Here is a 21,114-nt window from a genome sequence, read left to right as displayed (position 1 = left end):
CCCTATGGGTGCATGCCTATATGTTGCAAATGGGTGTTCAAGAAAAAGCTTAGGCCTGATGGTACTATTGAGAGGTACAAGGCAAGGCTTATGGCCAAGGGTTATACTCAAAAGGAAGGTGAGGATTTCTTTGATACTTATTCACCGGTTGCCCGATTGACCACAATTCGAGTTTTGCTTTCCCTGACAGCCTCTTATGGTCTTATCATTCATCAAATGAACGTTAAGACAGCTTTCCTAAATGGAGAGTTGGAGGAGGAGATCTATATGGATCAGCCTGATGGGTTTGTAGCAAATGGTCAAGAAGGCAAGGTGTGTAAATTATTAAAGTCATTATACGGCCTAAAACAAGCTCCTAAGCAATGGCACGAGAAGTTCGACAGAACTTTAACATCTGCTGGCTTTGTTGTGAATGAAGCTGACAAATGTGTGTACTATCGGTATGGTGGTGGTGAAGGAGTCATTTTGTGCTTATATGTTGATGACATACTGATCCTTGGTTCCAGCCTCAAAGTGATCGAGGAGGTGAAGGAATTTCTATCTAAAAATTTTGAGATGAAAGATTTGGGAGAGGCTGATGTTATTCTTAATATCAAGCTTCTAAGAGAAGGTGATGGTGGGGTAACTCTGTTATAAACCCACTATGTGGAAAAGGTGCTGAGTCGCTTTAGGTTCAGTGATTGTGCACCTGCTCCTACACCTTATGACCTTAGCGTGCTATTGAGGAAAAATCGGAGAATAGCAAGGGATCAGTTGAGATATTTCCAGATCATTGGTTCACTCATGTATCTTGCTAGTGCAACAAGGCCTGACATCTCATTTGTTGTGTGCAAGCTGAGCCAGTTTGTGTCAAACCCAGGAGATGATCACTGGCGAGCTCTTGAGAGAGTGATGTGCTACCTAAAAGGGACCATGAGCTATGGTATTTGTTATACCGGACATTCGAAAGTGCTGGAAGGCTATTATGATGCCAACTGGATTTCTGATGCTGATGAGCTTTATGCCACAAGTGGATATGTGTTTTCGCTTGGAGGTGGTGCTGTTTCCTGGAAGTCTTGCAAGCAGACTATCTTAACGAAGTCTGTAATGGAAGCAGAACTCACAGCATTAGACACTACTGGATCTGAGGTTGAGTGGCTTCATGATCTCCTTATGGATTTACCGGTTGTTGAGAAACTCATACTGGCTATTTCTATGAACTGTGATAACCAGACTGTGATTACAAAGGTTAACAGATCCAAGGATAACATAAAGTTCACAAGGCATGTTAAGAGATGACTAAAATATGTCAGAAAATTGAGAAACTCTAGAGTAATAGCGTTGGACTAAGTCACATGTCTAACAATCTAACAGATCGGTGCACTAAGGGTCTATCACGCAATGTGATAGAAAGTGCATCGAGAGAGATGGGTTTGAGACCCACTTGAAATTTACTATGTGATCGGAGATCCCATGAAGTAGGACAGTGAAACAAGCTAGTAGTAAATTATAAGGAAAGATCCTTAGTAAGACTCATTTCTGATGCATATCTTTCCTTTCTGTAAGGTAGACTGGCTTTTGCCTTAATGCGTTCCAAGTGGCTTGTCAAAGCAAAGATGTTGTCCTACAGAATATCTTTTGAGGAACACACCTATATGAGTCAGACTGCTAGTCACAGTCTATGAGATTTGGGTGATCTCTAAATACTCATGAAAGGCACTGAAGTATGACTTATATGCTTCAAATAGAGGTGATGCCTTTTGCTGCCCAGTATCAGCTAAGGACTTTAGTGACATTCACCTCACACAAAACTATCAATTTAAGGCTTAGTCCATTGTTCAGTTGTGACTGAGTGAAACTATTGTTCTAGATGGATGTTCAACTTAACAGTCTCCATCGAAACACTGGTATATAAAAGAAATATGGTTCTGAGACTACTTTGTTACAAACCCTAGAGTTTGGTGGGGATTGTTGGATATAATTTGGGCTTGGCCCATATAATATTTAATAAATCAAATAAAACTCTATGGTACGTAACATTAAGTGTTGTATGGCTTAATACCATACAGGATTTTGACCGAACGCTGACTCAGCTTATATGGTTGGAAATTATTCATCTAAATTGAGAAGCTGAGAAAAGGATAAAGGCGTGCCACACGAGCGCGCGCGCCGCCGCCGCCGCCGGCCAGGCCAGGCCATGGCCGCGGGCGTGGGCGACTCCCCTTGATGGTGGAGGCGAACTGATGGCGGCAGTTACCGTCCTTTCCGCTTCCGTCTCTCCATCTCCGTCTCCTGGGATTCTCCGCTGCCTCTCTCCTTCCCGTCGCACCCATATATCCGAGTCCTCCGTCAGCGGAGATCAAGTTCTTCCGGCAACCACTCTCGAGAGAACCACAGATTAGCAGTTTCCTGGCTTCCCCGTCCTGTAACTCTGCGCGCACGGAATAGCGGGAGAGCAGGTGCCTTCGGAACCCTCGTCCGCCTGAGAACCCTGCACGGGGTGAGCGGCGATTAGGTTTTTGGGAAGCGATCCACGACTGCTCGTCCACGTACATCTTCTTCCTGGTGATTGCCTGCGGAACATCAAGGTGTCTTCTTCCGTCTTCTTCCGGGTGATCCGTTCGTGGGACTGCACTGCGAACATCTTCCTGCATCGACTGTGGTCCACGACTTCGAGCAACGCACTATGTCGACTAGTGCGAATGGAGCCTCCGATGCCCTCAACATGGGACCCTCTGCTGGGTACAATCTAATCTTTGTGATTTCTGTACTTTGTGGTTTTACTGTATTCACCAGTATGTCATCTCCGCATGCTGTAGTGTTCATAAGAAATATACACATGCACATATATATTGTCACAAACCTTCTGATGTTATTTTTCTAGATTAAACTGATAATGAAATTGCCTAAATTCCTAACAGGTTCTGATTGATTGGCCAAATACTCTGCATTGATCACTTTGTCTATATTATAATTATATACTTATATATAATGCAATGGGCCGGCACAATCATGCACGTCACCGGTGTACGTGCAGCCCGACGGCCCAGTGGCCCACAGGGCACCGGGTGGACAGTATGTGGTATGGTGTACAACTAGTTGCGCCCTAGCCCTTAACCATGTCTAGCATTTCCTTTCCTTAAACCAAATTACATTTTCCCGTCATAGATAGGTGGCATTTTAACATCAGCAGTTAATTATTTTCAATTTAGCTACAATTATTTTCTCTGCAATAGCGTCGAAATAGTTAGATAAAAGTATGATGCGCTAGCCTATGTTTAAAAAAAACTTTTGTAACAAAAAATTGTACTTGCATACCACTAGCGATTTCTAAAACACTAATTTATAAAGATCTTCTAAAAGAAGCACCATCTCTTCCTAAATAAAGGAGACAACCCCCTTTCCTCTCTTCCTAAAAAAATAATGGAGATAAGTTTTTAGCTAATCTGTTGCAGCAGTACTCTCATGTATCCTAAATTAATTTTAGGATACTCTCTTAAAGCAACTTATAGGAGATGCAATATGAAAGATCTAACGAAGATGCTGCTCTAAGACAATTAATTCTACTAATTTTACCAATGTAGAGTGGTCCAAGCTTATTACATGATGAGAAAATGATCCAACGAGCTATATATGAAAAAGCATCGCCCACGGTACTTTGGTACACGTGTTGCTAAAAACGAATAAGCAACAGCCGGCGGCGGCGCGGCAGAGAGTCCGACCGAGAGGACCGACGATGCCGCGTGGGAGGCAGCATCATGGCATCTACGATCATGAAGCTGGCGACAAGCGTGAGGTAGAAGAAATAAAAGCGTCCCAACTGTTCGATCTCAATCCTGCAGCGGTATAGAGGTCAGGTGACGTGCAGGTTTAAAACACACTAGTGAAAATATCAAAAATAAGATACTAGAAATAGAAAGAACACCAATTAGCTGGCGTGGGTTTCTTCAGGTTCTGTCATGCGTCTTCAAATAAAGTCAACCCTTATGCGGTCGTCAATGGGAAATGGGTCGTCGGATGACGATGACGATGACGATGACAAGCTCTGCGCATGGATGATAAGGATGGACAGCAACTTACATACCAGCATGTATAGACAGAGCTGGTACTGAATTTGGATCATCCACAATTCAATTGGATATTTGTTGTTTTGAATATACTTATATAAGATCTATTTAGATTTGAATATCTATATCTATCCCCATGGGATCCGATGATGTTCAAATTAAAATTCATCTGCAGTCTAATGTCTAGCTTAGGTTTTCAAAGTGAAACTGATATGTTGATTTTGCCGCACTAATATACACATAGTAGACGGTTGTTATAGTTAGTCCTTTCAAACAACTTTCGATCAGTTTTATTAAAAAAATTTAGATGTCAATGCAATATTTTTATTCCTAGGGTTCGGCTTTTGACATGGAGTTCGCTATTATATATAGCCAAACCAATATACATATATTAGCATGTTGTCATATATATAAAATCATCGTCTCCAACAAAATTTAATTAATTTCGTTAAGAATTTAAAGTGTGAACGCAAAAGATTTTCATTTTGAGATCTAGCTTTAAACATGGAGTCAAAACGTAGACATATTACTTTCGCTATTGTTGGATCGTCGTGGATGGATTTGGATTTTAAAGTTGGATTAGATTCATTAGTCATTTGGGATTGGATTTATGTTTTTTCCTTAGATTTTAATTGGACTTCTCCATTTGGATTTGGATTCTAATCCATTACCACCTCTAATCATCTCTAACAATATATATACTCCTTCTATCTCAAAAATTAATGCCATTCTCGCTTTCCACGGAGTGCACAATTTGACCAAATTAATTAAAATAACATCTACGATGTAGAATAAGTATACTTAGATTAATTATATAGGGTGTATATATATCTATAGTAAATTTATTGGAGATATAAATGTAGATAAATAAAATTGATCAAATTTAAGAAAAAAATTGATTTGTCCTAAATGTAGAACTACTTTTTCCTGGACGGAACGGGAAACGAGTACCATGCATCCGTAAATACCGTACGTTATAAAGTTCCCCTCTTTCCCGTGCTTGAATGAAAACTGAAAAGTCAAGCCCCCGTGTACCGCGCGTTACACCCTGTTTTCCATGCATGCTTTCCGGCCACGGCAGGCACACAAGAACAAGAGAAACGACTACCTGCTGCAGTTGTAAAGCTCTCTACCAAAGTACCAAGTGCAATATATAGACATCACAGCAAGCTCCGATCCATCACACCTTTCACACATGTCACATCGAGTAGTACGTTGGTAAAGAAGCGACTAGGCGCCATGGCGTCCCGAAGGTGTCCACGCCAAGTGGATGTGGCGCTCCTCGCGGTCGCATTCGTGCTCATCTCTGGCCTCGCCGCGGGCCCAGCCACGGCGAAGCAGACGAACCAGGTGACCGTCTTCTGGGGCCGGAACAAGGACGAGGGGTCCCTGCGCGAGGCCTGCGACACGGGGCTCTACACCACCGTCATCATCTCCTTCTACAGCGTGTTCGGCCACGGGCGCTACTGGCGGGGCGACCTGTCGGGCCACCAGCTGAGCGGCGTCGGCGCCGACATCAAGCACTGCCAGTCCAGAGGCATCCTCGTGCTCCTCTCCATCGGCGGCGGCGGCCACGACTACTCGCTCCCGTCCTCCCAGTCCGCGGCGGACGTCGCCGACAACCTGTGGAACGCGCACCTCGGCGGGCGGCGCCGCGGCGTGTACCGCCCGTTCGGCGACGCCGCCGTGAGCGGCATCGACTTCTACATCGACAACGGCGAGGCCGCCGACCACTACGACGAGCTGGCGCGCCGCCTTGCCCGGAAGGGGGTGCGGCTCACGGCGTCGCCGCGGTGCGGGTGCCCCGACCGGCGCGTCGACCGGGCGCTGCAGACGGGGCTGTTCGAGCGCATCCACGTCAGGTTCTACGGCGACGACAAGTGCTCCTTCAAGAACGGCAGCACCTGGGGCGTCGTGGAGGAGTGGAACAAGTGGACGGCGAGGTACCCCAAGACGGAGGTGTACCTCGGCCTCGCCGCGGCAGAGAGCGGCGTGCCGGATGGGGCGCAGGGCACTATCGCGGTCTACCTCAAGTATCTCTACTACCTCCTGCTGCCCGAGGTGCAGAAGGCGCGCAACTATGGCGGCGTCATGGTCTGGGACAGGTACGAGGACAAGAAGACCGGCTACAGCGGCGTCGTCAAGGGCTGGGCGTGACGTTACTTAGCTTGTTGGTTTACAGCTATTAATCAGTATGCGTATGTACGTATGTACTACTAATAATAAGCAGAAATTCTATACGCATGCACTCTAGTGTTTTGGAGCAATCAACACTCTGATTCGATCTCTTCTTTTTCTCTTCCCTTCTTCTTCTTCTTCTTCAAATCTAACGGTCTTAGAAGAAATTTTATGGGCGGTGAGGGACAATGATTAGGGTTCCGGTGACGTAGGAGGCGGCGGTGGGAAAGAAGGAGGTTGCCGCTGGTGCGGTAGGGTCTCACCAAAGCTCCACATGGCCGCGGTCACGGCGGCAGAGCTTCGATGATACCCTACCGCGCGCGGCAGAGTGGTGAGCAGTGGGTGGCAACGCCATGTCAGGAGGAGGAAAAAGATGTGAATGAAATAGTATTCGGGCGGCTTAGAACACTCGAGTGAGGCATAGACAGATTCATAATAAAATGATCGAGACCCATATATAACAATGCTATATGGATCCAATGTCGTTTATTATATGTTCTGCTAGTTGTTTTGCAGATCATGATTTTATTTTGAAACGACAGGTCAATGAATCAGTCTAATGTTGTTTGTTGTTCTACTCAATGGAACAAGGAGTATTCATGAACAAATGTTCTATACCGATGTCTTTACTTCCTGCCGCGCCACTCGGGTCTGTTCGGTTGCTCGTTGCAGGAGCAGCTTTCAGCCATCCAAGGTAGTTCAGTCTCAGTAATACAGATCAGCAACAGCTGAAATAGCTGCTAAAACCGCCGGCTGGCTTGCCAGGTTTTAAATAATAATGCCTGAATTACACGGTGGCATAAGGCTACATTTGCAAAATCAGAACCTAAGAATATATATAAAATGAATTCAATTTACCTCCCACAAACGATCACGGTAATATGATTTTCCTCTATAATAAACTACACGAACCAATTTTTTTTTAACCCATCTTCAATTTTAAGTCTGTTTGTTTTTTCACCTTGGATAGTTCTGCTGGTGATTTTGCTGACGTGTGGATTGGGTGGTGGTGGTAGGGGTTGTAAATCGAACTAAATTGAATGTTGAGGGAGGTAAATCGGACTAGAATTTTTTTAAAAAATATATTCAAAAGTTCATAAAAATATTTTTTTTAAAAATTATTTAAATTTTTTTACATGAAAAATAATGCAATTAAGAAACCTAAAAATTGATTTAATCTTAGGAATTTCATTGAAAAAATTGTTTTACTTTGAAAAACTATGAAACTAGTTTTAATCTTTTTTTTCTAAAATCATGCTCTATCTTAGGGTGCCTAGCTTGAAATTGTTTGAATATTAATTTATAGACTTTTTTTTGTGTTTATTTGTTAGTAGAAGCTCTCATTATCTATTATAATTAATCGATGTTGATCATCCGGACTACGTAGAAGCGCTCGTAAAGCATAGTTAGGACCATGCATGCGGCAGGACGCATGCAGCCACACGGGCTAACATAACTACTTTAAAATTAATTTATCCAGTAAAGGGGACCAACGCCTACCCTGTTACATATGTAGTCCAGACAATGCTTCTACGTAGTTTGACGATGAGAGCTTCTACTAGCAAAATGCACCAAGATGAGTTCATTAAGATTTAAACAATTTCAATCTAGGCAGCATAAGATAGAGCATAATGTTTTTTAAAATCTAAAAGTAGTTTCATGATTTTTTGAGGTCGGACAAATTTTCTGAGTTTTCTAAGATCAATCCAAATTTTAGGTTTTTTCATTGTATTATTTTTCGATGCAAAAAATTTAGATATTTTTCTAAAAAAATATTTTATGATTTTTTTGGATATTTTTAAAAATATCTCTAGTGTGATTTACCCCCACTGCCATAGCACCACATTAGCAAAATTATCATAAAAACCATCCAAGGTGCAAAAACAAGGTTTTTAAAATGTGATGAAGTTAAAAAACTAGTTTTGTAGTAAATTGGACAATCACGATTGTTGAGGGAGATAAATTAGAATTTTTCTTAAGGCAACGTATCAGGTGCAAATCAATCAATCTGTGTAAACTTGGAAACTACCAATCAGGACCACTAGATGCTGATCCAATGGATGGGGTGAGAGGTGGGATTTTTTGCGCTTAAGCCCTCCACCCACCGGCCTTTTTTTGCGCTTAAGCCCCCTCACCCCATCCATTGGATCAACATCTAGTGGTTCTGATTGGTAGTTTCTAAGTTTGCACAGGTTGGCTGGTTTACACCTGATATGTTGCCTTTTCTTAAATCTTAAAATTGAAAAAAAAATATTTTCCCCGGTCTGCCCGATCGGAGACCATCTAAGGAGTAAGGACCCGTTCTTGGCCCAAGGTTCGAACCGGACCCCTTCATCCATGATTTTTTTTTAATATTAATATTTTTTGAAAAACTAATTTTAAATCTAACATCTCCGATTTTTTTAAAACTAACACTTTTGGCCACGCCTATTGCCCTGGCGCGGCCAAATGCTTATGCCGTGCCATGCATGGCGGCACGCCATAGGGCTGACGTGGTGGCGACCAGGAGCTCTGACCGCTGACGAGGCAAGGCCTGCCGCGCCACCGATCTTGGTGCGGCAGTGCCGCGCCAAGGATCATGGCGCGTCTGGGCCAAATAAAACCCCGCGCCCGAGCCCCCAGCCGCATGCACCCCTACCCGCCCCGACCGCGCCGCCAGCCAGCCAGCCGACGCGCCCCGCCGCCGGCCATCGCCCGCCTCCAGTGCCCGCGCCCTCGCCGGCCGTGCTAGGCCACTCCCGTCGGCCGCGCCCGCCCGCACCCCTCGCGGCACCCGCGCCGGCCGCGCCACGAACCCCGGCGCGTCAAGGCCGCCCGCTCCTAAGGTACCTCCCTCTCGGTTTTATGTTATTATGATTATTATTGTTTTAGGATAATTAATTTGTGATATACGTATGTAGTTTTTAGGTTTTAGGTTAGGATTTTGGGTTTAGGGATCGATTAGGTATTTATTATTTAGTTTGTAGTTATTTATTTAGTTAGGGATTGTAGCGATGCGTTTGTCACTTCTAGATCCGGTTATTATTTAGTTTATAGTTAGTTATTTAGTTAGGGATTGTAGCGAGCCGGTCGAGGGATCGTATTCCATTCGAACGTTATTAGGAATATTTTACTTTGCAATGCTACATAATGTTAATTTGAATTTTGTTAATTTGAGTACTCTAACGCTTTGTTTATAAATTTATAACAGGATAGCCCATCCCACGCAGCACCCGTTGTACCCCATTTTTAAGGTGGAGTACGACGACCAGCACCGAACACACATCTTGAGTGACAAACGGCGTAGAGGTGGCCTTGCCTTTTTTGAGGCCCCACACGCACACCAGGGCGCACCAGTGGGACGAGCGTTACGTGCCGTACATATGGCGTGCCGTCTCGAGCTTGTCCGTGTTGTCAACCGCGGTCTTTCGCCCCTTGACCCAGCACTACTTACTGCAGCTATAGACAAGTGTGAGTGCATTCTTTTACGTAAACTTTCTTGTAACAAATTTGAGGCAACTAACAGTCGTTCTATTCTTATAATAGGTGGAGGCCTAAGACCCACACGTTCCACCTATCTTGTGGTGAGATGACCTTGACGTTGCAGGACGTGAAGGCTATTTTAGGCCTTCGGTTGGGGGGGCTTCCAGTGATAGAGATAGTTGACAACGATCACTGGAGGGAGCTGGTGGCTTAGTTTACTGGCTTTCTTCCATCGGATGACGAGGCTTCCAAGAAAAATAAGTGAGAAATTCAAGCCTATTTAATATTTGTATTGCTTTCCTGCAGCCATCGGGTCTCATTTTCTTTGGTAAATTTCAGGAAAACTTCTGGTGTTTTGTCGTCCTGGATCACGGAACGCTTTGATTACTTGGACCCACAGGCTGAGGAGCCTCAGATCGACAGGTTCGCTCGAGTGTGGCTCTAGCACTTTCTTGGTGCTTTCCTCTTTCCAGACGCCTCGGGCAATACCATCAGCTGGATCTTCCTTGACATACTACGCCAGCCGTGGGAGAATATAGCGGCGTACAGCTGGGGCATCGCTGTCCTAGCATGGACGTATCGACAGCTATGCGTTGCCTGCCGTCGCACCTCAAGGTATGCGAACCTTGGGGGTTGCTCGTACCTACTTCAGGTTTGGTGTTGGAAACGATGGCCCGTTGGGAGGCTCCTTAATATGGGTTTACCGGTAAGTACTTGTGTTTATTATATTCATTATCGTGTTCAATGCAGCAATGAAATGGGCAGAATACACTCCCTACAGCTCTGTTTATCTGGACAGAATCAGAGTTAGTTAGAGGGAATGCAAGGCGCAAGTACAGGGAGTACACGGACGATCTCGACGTCCTAACACAGCACCAGGTTATGCTCTCTCTACTATCATATATGCGTCTTGTTCGATCTACACTATATCACAGCCTAACTCAATTATGAAATGTTCAGGTGCATTGGTGTCCTTGGGATACTTCGGAGCTCCAGTACTATCTCAGTCCTATCACTAGGGACGACTCAGAGGAGTATCGCTGCAACATCCCTCTTATTTTCTTCTATATGGTCGAGATTCACTTGCCTGTCAGGGTCTACAGACAGTTTGGAAGAATGACAGGCTGCCCACCACCGCTTTACTCCACCAACCAAGGATTGCACGGGTGCGTTATCGATTAATAATAGAGCTACAATCCAGAGGTGTGTATGGTACAACTAACATCGTTTTTGTTGCAGGTATGACCGTAGGAAGAGGTACAAGACCAAGGATTGGTGCATGACACACAGCGCACACATCCACTTATGGGAGACTAAGGAACGGCAGCCGATCCATGCGGGTCCTCCACATGACCAGCACACCTTCGACGAGTACCTGCGCTGGCTTCACAGGTCTATGAGGACACATATCAAGCCCCCGTACACTGAGGAGGCGATTGACGAGGACTCGGAGGAAGATATGATCGAAGATGTGTACGACGTTGTCACTAGAGAGGACACACAACTACAGAGAGCCCCGCTACAAAGATACGTGATAAGATACTTGAATGGTACAATTTGTTATCCATTTGGTATTATTTATGTATACTAAAACTGTTCAACCGCGTTTCTGAACCCAGATGACACAATTGTCGAGGCTGTCCAACGAAGCAGCGTACCGGCTTCACGAGTCTAGAGGGCAGAGGCCAGGCGTTCTCGAGGCTTTTGTGGAGGTAAACATAAACTAGTCTGTTCCAAAATTGTTTCTTTAGTGTATATGCGTTTGTGAAATGCGCTAACTTTAACGTCTATTTATGCAGAAGGTGAAGAAGAGCTGCAGGAAGCTAGCTCAAAAGTTAAGCTGCATGGACACTCCTTATGAGGAACTGCCACTCCCAGCGCGGTCGGGTGGTACGTCTTCAGCCTCTTTGAGGACGCCAACCGACTCTTCTCAGCCGGTAACAGGTGCCACTTCCGCAGTGCGTACACCACCACATTATAGCGCTGGGAAGGACCCTACAATCGAGGACGACGATGACGACAACGACAAGTGGGAAGATTGGCCGCAGAATGAGATCGGCATGTCTCAGCTAGGTGGTGCCCCGCTTGGCAACCAAGGAGCATCACAGGTACTAACAAAGATAGTTTCTTTAAATACGTAGGCTACATGAACTAACGACCACAAAGAATTCTAAGTAATCGTGCATATCACATACTTGCAGGGTACGAGCCATACGCACCGACGACGTGACCACACCGACGTCGGCTACACTCCCAATGTGTTGCCAACAAATCCGAAGAAAAAAAGGCGTCCGAGGAATCCTTACACTCCTGGGTCTTAGTTTGTTAGGTCAAACTATTATTGGGGTCTGAAACTTGCAGGCTTATTTGGTTATGTTATGTCGAACTTAAGTCAAACTTATGTGGTAGCTTGTCAACTTATGTTATTTGCTTCATATTCGTTTTAAAAAAACTAGTTCAAAAAACGGCAGTTCCAGGGTATCTCGACACCGGTGGCCGGCGTCTTACGTGAGGGGTCGAGGAAGCGGGGGTCTATGGTCGTGTCGCCGCCGATTAAACCGTCAATTTCTCTATTCGGTCTTGAAAAAATTTAACAAAATGTAGAAACAAATTCACTATTCATTTTACGTCAAACAATACTTACAATAACTTCCACCATCGGCGCGACGCGTTTCGATTAAACCGTCTAGGTACCGCCGGGTTGGCGGCGGACGCGGCGGGCAGGCTTGCTGCTCGGGCTGGCATGACTGGTCGCGGGGTTTTATTTGGCCCAGACACGCCATGACCCCTGGCGCGGCACTGCCGCGCCAAGATCGGTGGCGCGGCAGGCCCTGCCCCGTCAGCGGTCAGCGCTCCTGGTCGCCGCCATGTCAGCCATGCATGGCGCGGCACAGGCATTTGGCCGCGCCAGGACAATAGGCGCGGCCAAAAGTGTTAGTTTAAAAAAAATCGGAGGGGTTAGATTTAAAATTAGTTTTCAAAAAGCGTTAAAATTAAAAAAAAAAATTCATCCGCTCGACTGGCCGCTTCTCCCACTCCTCCATGGTTTAGGCTCGCCGTCGCACGCGCCCCTCCCCCTCCCCCGGCGCCGTCGCCAGCGCGCGCATCTTTTGTTTCCGCCGCGATGCCTCCTTCCGAGGGCAAGAATAGGCACCCATCGACGTCGCACCCCTCCCTCTCGCTCCTCCCGAGATTCCGGAAGCATCGACGGCGAGAGAAGCGTCGACCTCCCATCCTTTGCCGCTGCCGCCGCCGCAGCGGAGTTCCCGGCGCTCGTGCCACGCGGCGGCGATGGATGCTTTGCTGGCGCCGTCGCCGAAGTGGCCCCCAGGGACGGGAGCCGCGGCGGCCGCTTGGGGAGGCTCTGGCTCTCCGAGGCGGCCATGGTCGGCGCCGGGATGCGGCCCGGGTGCCTCGTCTCCGTGAGCTCCTGCTTTCTCACCTTTTGTCCCTTCGACTTACGACTGTTTGTTTCTGCAAATTGTTTGTGCGAACCAGCTTCGTTACATCCAGAATCAGTTCAAGGGAGTGCAATTTCTTGCTCAAATTTATATTTGCGTTTTGACTGGGAGGCACCCTTGAATTTATCACAAGGGCACTGAAGACCATTTCAGTCTTATGAGCTCCAATTTGACAGACATTTAGTAATTGGTATCAATTCCGGTCGGCATGAGTCCACCCATCCACCCACGCGCGCGCGCGCGTGTGTGTGTTTTGGAATAACCCACGTGTGTGTGTTTAATGTGCCAAATTGAAATGCGCATGGACTTATGCCACCGTGATTGTGAAACAGACTTTATAGTTGCATTTAAGCACAAAATTACTGGTTGCTTTTTTTTTTTTTTTTTTAGAAAACATGGTTCTGAATATACCACTGAACTGACTGATTACACATTAATACCATTGAAAAAAAGATAGCTCCTTGTAGAAATAAACCGATAGCACCTTTTGTGTCAATCCATCTATCTTCTCTATTGGATACCTAGTTCATGTTCTTGAGGCAGACCTCATTCCCATCCTTGAGCACACTGCTAGGCCATAGCCCTCCTTTTCATTAAGCCACCACACCCCAAATCAAATCTGCAGGCCACCAAATTGACCCACCCAATCCAAATGGAGGTTTTTGTACTGTACGAAAAGCTGTTTATCATAGTTCTTGCATACTTATTGTTTCCCATGGATGCCTTCTAATTGTTTATAGATGTATAGAGAGGAGAAATTTAGGATAATAATTTTGTAGTTGGTGGGTTCAACTGTTTTGTGCTTTACAGCCTGTAAAAAGGGAGCAGCAAGGCATGGATGTAAAGCAACCTGCATATCTGCCTAGGTTTTTTCTGGAAGTTGATGAGAGGTTATCCCAGATTCTGCCTAGAAATCGAGTGCAAATCATTCAGCTCATGCCCTCTTTCCAGCACCTAGTTTGCTCGAGCCTAGGACTTGCCTGCCCCAATTACCACCTGCCTACTCCAGTTCACCGCCTGCCCTTGTGCCTATTCCAGTTTAGCATCGTGTCCATCAGTCCATAGGCCAAGGAAGAATATGGTCTGGGCGACATGAACTGAACTGGGAGATGGGTGAGAAAAACAAGCACTTCAACGGAGAAGGCGGATGCATGGATGGATGGAAACATGACAGTGATGGACACAATGTTCGTTGAAGTGCTTGTAAGAATCTTTTACGGGTATAGTGATGATGCAGATATTTTACGGGTAATAAAATGTAAGAATCTTGACCTTAGTCTAGTTCCACCTGAGGTTGGATCTTCTAGTAGCAATGAATCAGAGTCTGACTGCTGTCCTGAAAGTAATGGAATGGTTATGGAGACATGCAAGAAGATACCTTCTGCTCCACTGCATAGGAAGGTGTCCTTGTACTCTTCATTCAACAGTGGCTCTTCAATGTGCTTGGATCAAACCACTGCAAGATCAGCATTAGCAGATGAAGAAGTTAAACGAGTTGTTGCAGACTTCAGCTCAACGGTGGCTTAATGGTAGACAGTTATTAAAAGGGAATTTTGTTCCTCTTTCAATGTGCGGAAAATTGTCTTTGTTTGTGGTGATGGGAGCAGAATTTGATGGCTCTGCCCAAGGTGATTTGTGCAAGAAAGGGAATACACTGTCTAATGCAGAAGACTCAGCTAACTTGGGGGAAACCCTAGTTTCGTTCCTTGTTGATAGAACCACAAAAGTGCATCTGTCTGATTCTGTTTGCACAGAGAAGCTTAGCCCAGATAAGGTAGATTTACCGTCAGAACTTTATGAATATGATAATAAAAGAAATGAAGTTTCCAATCATGCTCCAATGCTTGGTGGTTTATCTAAAGAGTCAGCTATCATAAAAGGACTAATTTCATTTTCACTGGCTGATCATATTGGTTTGCCAAGGTATTGCGTAAACAGATACACCCTTCCCCCTGTATTCTGCTATAAAAAATCATTCTTTTCATTTTGTAACATTTTTTATTAATTTCAGATACAAAGGTGTTCTTCTTTATGGTCCACCTGGAACAGGGAAAACTTCTCTTGCCTCTTCCTATGCCTATGATGCAGGAGCCAACCTTTTCACAGTCAACGGACCAGAGATCATTAGTAATTATTATGGTGAAAGTGAGCAATCTCTGTATGATGTTTTCAGTTCAGCTAAGAAAGCTGCGCCTGCTGTGGTTAGATTTTCTTCAAATGCTTAGCTGCATTATCTTTACTGTCATGTCAACTGCAAAGAAAAATCCTGTTAGAGTTACCTCTTTATTGTAATTTATAATGCTGAATCTCCCCTTTGTATTAGAAAAATAACAACATTTTTTATGACTTTTGTGACCAGTGTTTTTTTAATGATACAAGCAACTTGATTTTTTGTATAGTAGCACTGTATTATTGAGCCCAAGCTGCCCTAATGTCTTGATGTGCTCTGCAACTCTGAAGTCTTAAAGTTACATCTTCTAATTAAATTCATGAACGAAACTTGTTACTCTTTTCACACTCAGGGGGCAGATCACTGATTGTATAAGGTTTGAAGTATTTAGTTAGCAAGGAGCAATACTATATATTTGACATATTGGTATCCTATAATTAGGGTTCTTATCTCATCACATGTTGCCATTTGTAACACTAGTATGTATCTATCTTGTGTATCTTTGTTCCTTTTAGATATTTATTGATGAATTGGATGCAATTGCTCCATCAAGGATGGAAGGGGGCGAGGAGTTATCTATTAGAATGGTGGCCACTCTGTTAAAACTGATGGACGAGATAGGCCCTAGTGACCGACTGTCCGTGTTCTCTTAATTGCGGCTACTAATCGGCCTGATAGTATCGATCCTGCACTTTGGTGTTCTGGAAGATTGGATAAAGAAATTGAAATAGGTATAATCCTACTATGCTGTCCATATGCTTTTAAAGTAAAAGGGCCGTTGATGTAGTCTCCTCTACATACACATGATGCTTTTAAAGCTAAATGCCTGTAGCTAAAATGAATACTTATGGATATGCAGAATGCATTAGGAATGGAATGAATTATGTCATGCCTTTAGGTAATTATATGAAATGTAGCATCATGCCTTTAGGTAATTATATGAAATGTAGCATCATGCCTTTAGTATTGGTCAATATTTTTGACTTATAAGGAATGGAATGAAATGTATTGTGTCTTCTGTTGTCCCTGGTAGGTAATTATTTTTTATGTTCTTATAGTTTTTTTTTCTCGAAAAATGCAGGAGAGCTGCGCTTCATTATATTAAGAAGAAAGATGGGTCTAGCTGTCGTGAACTAGCTGTCGTGAACTAGCTGTCGAGGCGAGCGAACCATACATGCTAACCATCAGGGAGTGGGGCAGTCAGGAAGGACAGCCCCTGAGCACCTGCCATGCACCATAACCGGTGCTCCTCCCCTGCAATGACCAAGGCCCTGGTGATGCTAGGCGTTACCCCATCAAAAACACACCGGTTTCGGTGATTCCACAATGTCCGGGCCCCAAGAATTATTAGCGAATTTAGTCCTTTCTTTGTCTCACCATTCACAGCAGAACTTGCCTTCTCCCACCACCCATCAAAGGAACTGTCTGAAGGTTGTGGATCTAGAACATGGAGCCCGACTTGCTGAAACAGAATGTACCAGAATTGCCTTGCGAAAACACATGATACTAGGATATGGTTGATGGTCTCATCATGCTGATCACATAGAGGACATTGTTCAGGGTGAGGCAATCCTCGCCACGTAAGACGATCCACGGTCCAGCACTTATTATGTGCAACCAGCCACAAAAAGAAATGACATTTGGCCGGTGCCCATGTTTTCCAGATCCGCTCATAGGGGGCAAAAAGTGTGGAGCCGAAGAAAAAACCCTCATATGCAGATTTGGCTGAGTATTGCCCACTAGAGGAGAGTCGCCAAATATGTGAGTCCTCAACTTCAGGATGTAGCTCAAAACCAGATAGGAGGTCCCAAAGTTGCCAGTTAAGGCAGTTTTTAGTAAACTAAGGTTAGCTTGCATATATAGATGGTAACAATTTTAAGTAGTCTTGAGTTAACATGGTTGTCCAATGATATATTGTTGAGTCTAAAACCATGTTGACCATGATTTGTTGTCTACTCACTGGATTTTAGGAGTGCCATCTCCAGCACAGAGGATGGACATACTTCGCCACCTTCTAATTGGAGTTCACCACTCTCAGTAATGAGGAACTTGAGTCTATTGCTCTAGACACCCATGGGTTTGTGGTTGCTGATCTAGCTGCACTATGCAATGAGGCTGCATTGATTGCTCTTTGCCGTTTCATCAGCCTAAGAGAAAATTCGAGTCTACAACTTGGTCATCCTGACTCTAGTGTAGATAAGTTTGTTTGAGATACTGGTCATCCTTTAGGCTATCATGAAAGCTCATTATCATTGTCTTTCTCAACCATGTCATTGGATGATTGTCCCTCTGCAAATAGTGAGAAAGATGAAAAAATATTGTTAGTCAACAATGATGACTTTCAGAAGGCTGAAATGAAAATTAGACCAAGTGCCAATGCGTGAGGTATAGCATCATCTATCCACCTGCAAGGCTTTAACTCTGTAACTGTTGGCTTCTTATTATATTACAGTTCCTCTATATATATGCATTTGACCTGCGTAAAAGTGATGCCAATTGTCAATCATACTCTGCACAGGTAATGCTTGAGGTTCCGAAAGTACGTTGGGAAGATGTTGGTGGTCAAGCCAGTGTCAAGGAGCAGCTTATTGAAGCCATCCAATTGCCGCAGAAATGCCCAGAAGCATTTGAGCGTTTAGGGATCAAACCCCCCAGTGGATTGCTAATGATAGGACCACCAGGTTGCAGCAAGCCACTGATGGCTCGTGCTGCAGCTAGCAGCTTCTGAAGCAAAATTGAACTTCCTTGCAGTTATGGGTCCTGAATTTTTCAGCAAATGGGTCGGAGACTCTGAAAAGGCAGCGAGGTCGCTATTTGCAAAGGCTAGGGCTAATGCACCAGCAATACTATTTTTCAATGAAATAGATGGGTTTGCAGTAACTCGTGGGCTTGAAAATGATGGCACGTCTGTTGCTGACAGAGTCCTCTTGTCAGTTGCTTGTGGAAATGGATGGTGAGTTCTTGTCACCCCATAAACGAAATTTCTCTTATGTTGCTTCATGGCTGTTCATAAACTTGCTGATAATTGCCTTAGGCTATAGTCTAATCGCCTTATATATACTCACTAACGCTGGTCACTAAACTTTTTCGTTGACTAAGCACCAAATGACGTTTCCATTCAATTATTGATCAATTGGAGTCTTAGCCATTTGCTCGCTCCACCACAGTTGGAATGTTGGTGACTTGCTGTCTGACACATTTTGTTATTTAGAAGCACCTATTGGTCTCTAAATTTTGATGATGCGTAATTTACTATTTGGTGGCAACAGGTTTGGACCAGAGAGTTGGTGTAACTGTTATTGCAGCTACTAATCGTCCTGACAAAATTGATCCTGCACTTCCGAGGACAGTTTGTTCATTAGGTCTATACAGTGCATTGTTTGGTTTCACATGTAATGCTTCCTACAATCCTAGAAGCATACGTACTAAAGTCGATGCTGTGGCCGCAGCTTTTCACTGTACTCCTCACATATCCACTGCGGAAACAGCCGCTGTGGTTTAAATTCATCTGAAGCGCACACAGTAAGTCTGCAATCAGCAGTGTAAAGCTGTCTGATGTCGAGTTTTACCAAAAACCCACAAAGGATTTCCGCAGATATGTGGATGGCGGCGCACCCCTGAGAAAGCAAGAAGATGGTTAGGATACAGTCGCAGAAATTTTGTTGCAACTTGTATCCTAAAAGCGATTCCTTTTGTCATCTCTGCCACATCACCTTTGCTCTTTGAAATGTAAATACAGAATCTTGTTCTATCTAGAATCACCTTTTCTGTACTTGTTTTCTGTGCGGTGCCCGTGTCCGTTTGTCAACAAATGAGAAACGAAACCACAAGATTATAGAGAAGTCATTTGAAAGCTTACATTGACAGTGCTTTTGGTCCCCTCTGCATTTGTTCGCGAAGGCTTTTTTGTTGCGTTTCTCTAATCCTCGCATTGGTTCACGCCGTGCCTTACAAGCACATATGCCTGCGTGCTGGCAACCGCTGGCACTGATCCCAGTTCACGATGAGGTTTACTCCGTTTTTTACGCCGCGCACCCAGCACGCGCTGTGTAAAAAAAGTGTACCACCTGCTAAAGCAGCCCACCAAAAAGTAATAAACTCTATTTTTCAGGTGCCTGAAAAATAACATCTATTCAGGTAACGGCTCTGAGCCATCAGATGAAGATCTAATGGACCTAAATTCACACAAAGAAAGGGCAGATCAAAGGAGCACCACGTCGCCTGAACAAAAGGTAGATTTCAGGCACCTGCGTTTTAGGAGATGTGATGTGAACAAATAAAAATGCGCACCTTAAAGTATAGACTATAGTGTAATAAGGAAGGTTCATCCAAAAAAAAAAATTAGAAAAGGAAAAGTAATAGTAAAGAAGGTACCCAAATGATTTGCATATGATGCGCACATGATGTCAAGGATATGGAGATATATTATCGAGCCTTTCATTAACGCTTCTACTCCCTCTGTCCCCTTTTATCTATCGTTCTCACTTCCTGAAAAGTCAAACGCAACTTTGAAAATTTATATATAAGAAAATTTAATCAATTTTCATAATAAACTTATTTAGAGGTACAAATGTTGCTAATATTTTGTACAATCCTAGTTAAAGTTGAGAAAGTTTGACCCGCATATTTCCCATAGCGACAAATATAAAGGGGCAGAAAGAGTATGCTTCTAGGCTCATAGTTAGGCATTCCCATTCTGTTACTCGCTTCAGTCACATATTAGTGAAGTTTTATCATTTTTTGAAATTAGTTATTCCAAACTTTGATTATTCTAGACTTTTCAAGTATTAAGTATGTATGTTAGGAGATGATACGGGGTACATTTTTCTTGAAAAATAGTCTCACAAAATTGTAGAAATATATTATAATAGATATAAAAGTCAAAATTAATTAAGGGTCTTTTGGCAGTGCTTCTTGAGGAGTTTTAGCTTTTGTCTCTCTGACTCTTTATAAAGCTTAAGTAAAGTTCTACTATACACTACTTAGTTTTTATTTACATGTCATATTAGCTTTGTTCTAAGTCAAACATTTGTATCTTTGACCATTGATTTCAAAAATCATGAATAATGATATAAGATTTATGTTTTTAGATTCACTATGAGAAATATTTCCATGATACATAACTCATATGTTGCAAAGCTATAAGAATTTTTTTAATAGATGGTTAGTTAAACATTTGTATCTTTGACCATCAATTTTAAGATTCATGAATCATGATATAAGATTTATGTTTCTAGATTCACTATGAGAAATATTTTCATGATATATAATTCATATGTTGCGAAGTTATAAGAATTGTTTTTGAAATAGATGGTCAAAGATAATAATACTTGACTTAGGACAAAGCTAATGTGACATCTACAAAAGAATAGAGGCTTATAAAATGGCTCTTCTAGTGAAACTACGGACCAGGGAAGTCATTTCTTTTACAAGAGGTGTACGTAAAGCCACCTAAACATGGCTTGTTAGGTGAAGCTAGCTTAAAATAATTGAATTTGATCCACAGAACCTCGAAACATCACTTATTTGTGATTGGAAATGTCCTTGATGTGGTATCTTGTGGTTCCAAGCTTTATAGCACTTAATGACTTTTAGTCACCTCCGTCTATATAGGTACTTCCTCTGTCCTAAAGTACTTGACTTTATAGGGTTTAAATTTTGTTGCATCAGATGAGAGGCATTCAAAAAAATTAAAAAAATATTTTTTCTTTTCCCCAGTACATTATCTCTATTTCTCTCTATCTCTCTCCTTGTTTTTTTTGCATTACTTTATTTTGGGATGGAGAGAGTATATATG

The 21,114-nt window shown here is 43.5% G+C and overlaps 1 protein-coding gene and 1 pseudogene across 1 annotated transcript; both read left to right on the top strand.

Annotated features, from left to right (window-relative positions):
• The first annotated feature begins 5,265 nt into the window (after window positions 1–5,265).
• Window positions 5,266–6,229, top strand: LOC136484795 (xylanase inhibitor protein 1-like). The gene has a single exon (XM_066481751.1). It carries the CDS (start codon window positions 5,286–5,288, stop codon window positions 6,201–6,203), a length of 918 nt encoding a protein of 305 aa, XP_066337848.1. The 5' UTR covers window positions 5,266–5,285; the 3' UTR covers window positions 6,204–6,229.
• A 6,496-nt stretch (window positions 6,230–12,725) lies between these two features.
• LOC136486679 (calmodulin-interacting protein 111-like) lies at window positions 12,726–19,154 on the top strand (annotated as a pseudogene).
• The last annotated feature ends 1,960 nt before the right edge of the window (window positions 19,155–21,114 follow it).

Source organism: Miscanthus floridulus, chromosome 10, assembly GCF_019320115.1.
Source record: "Miscanthus floridulus cultivar M001 chromosome 10, ASM1932011v1, whole genome shotgun sequence".
NCBI lineage: Eukaryota > Viridiplantae > Streptophyta > Magnoliopsida > Poales > Poaceae > Miscanthus > Miscanthus floridulus.
Note: the sequence above shows the minus strand (reverse complement) of the source record. Positions and strands in the feature narration are given on the sequence as shown.

Excerpts from the sequence above, each read along its gene's own strand:
- LOC136484795 (XM_066481751.1), top strand. The coding sequence starts at position 5,286 with ATGGCGTCCCGAAGGTGTCCACGCCAAGTGGATGTGGCGCTCCTCGCG.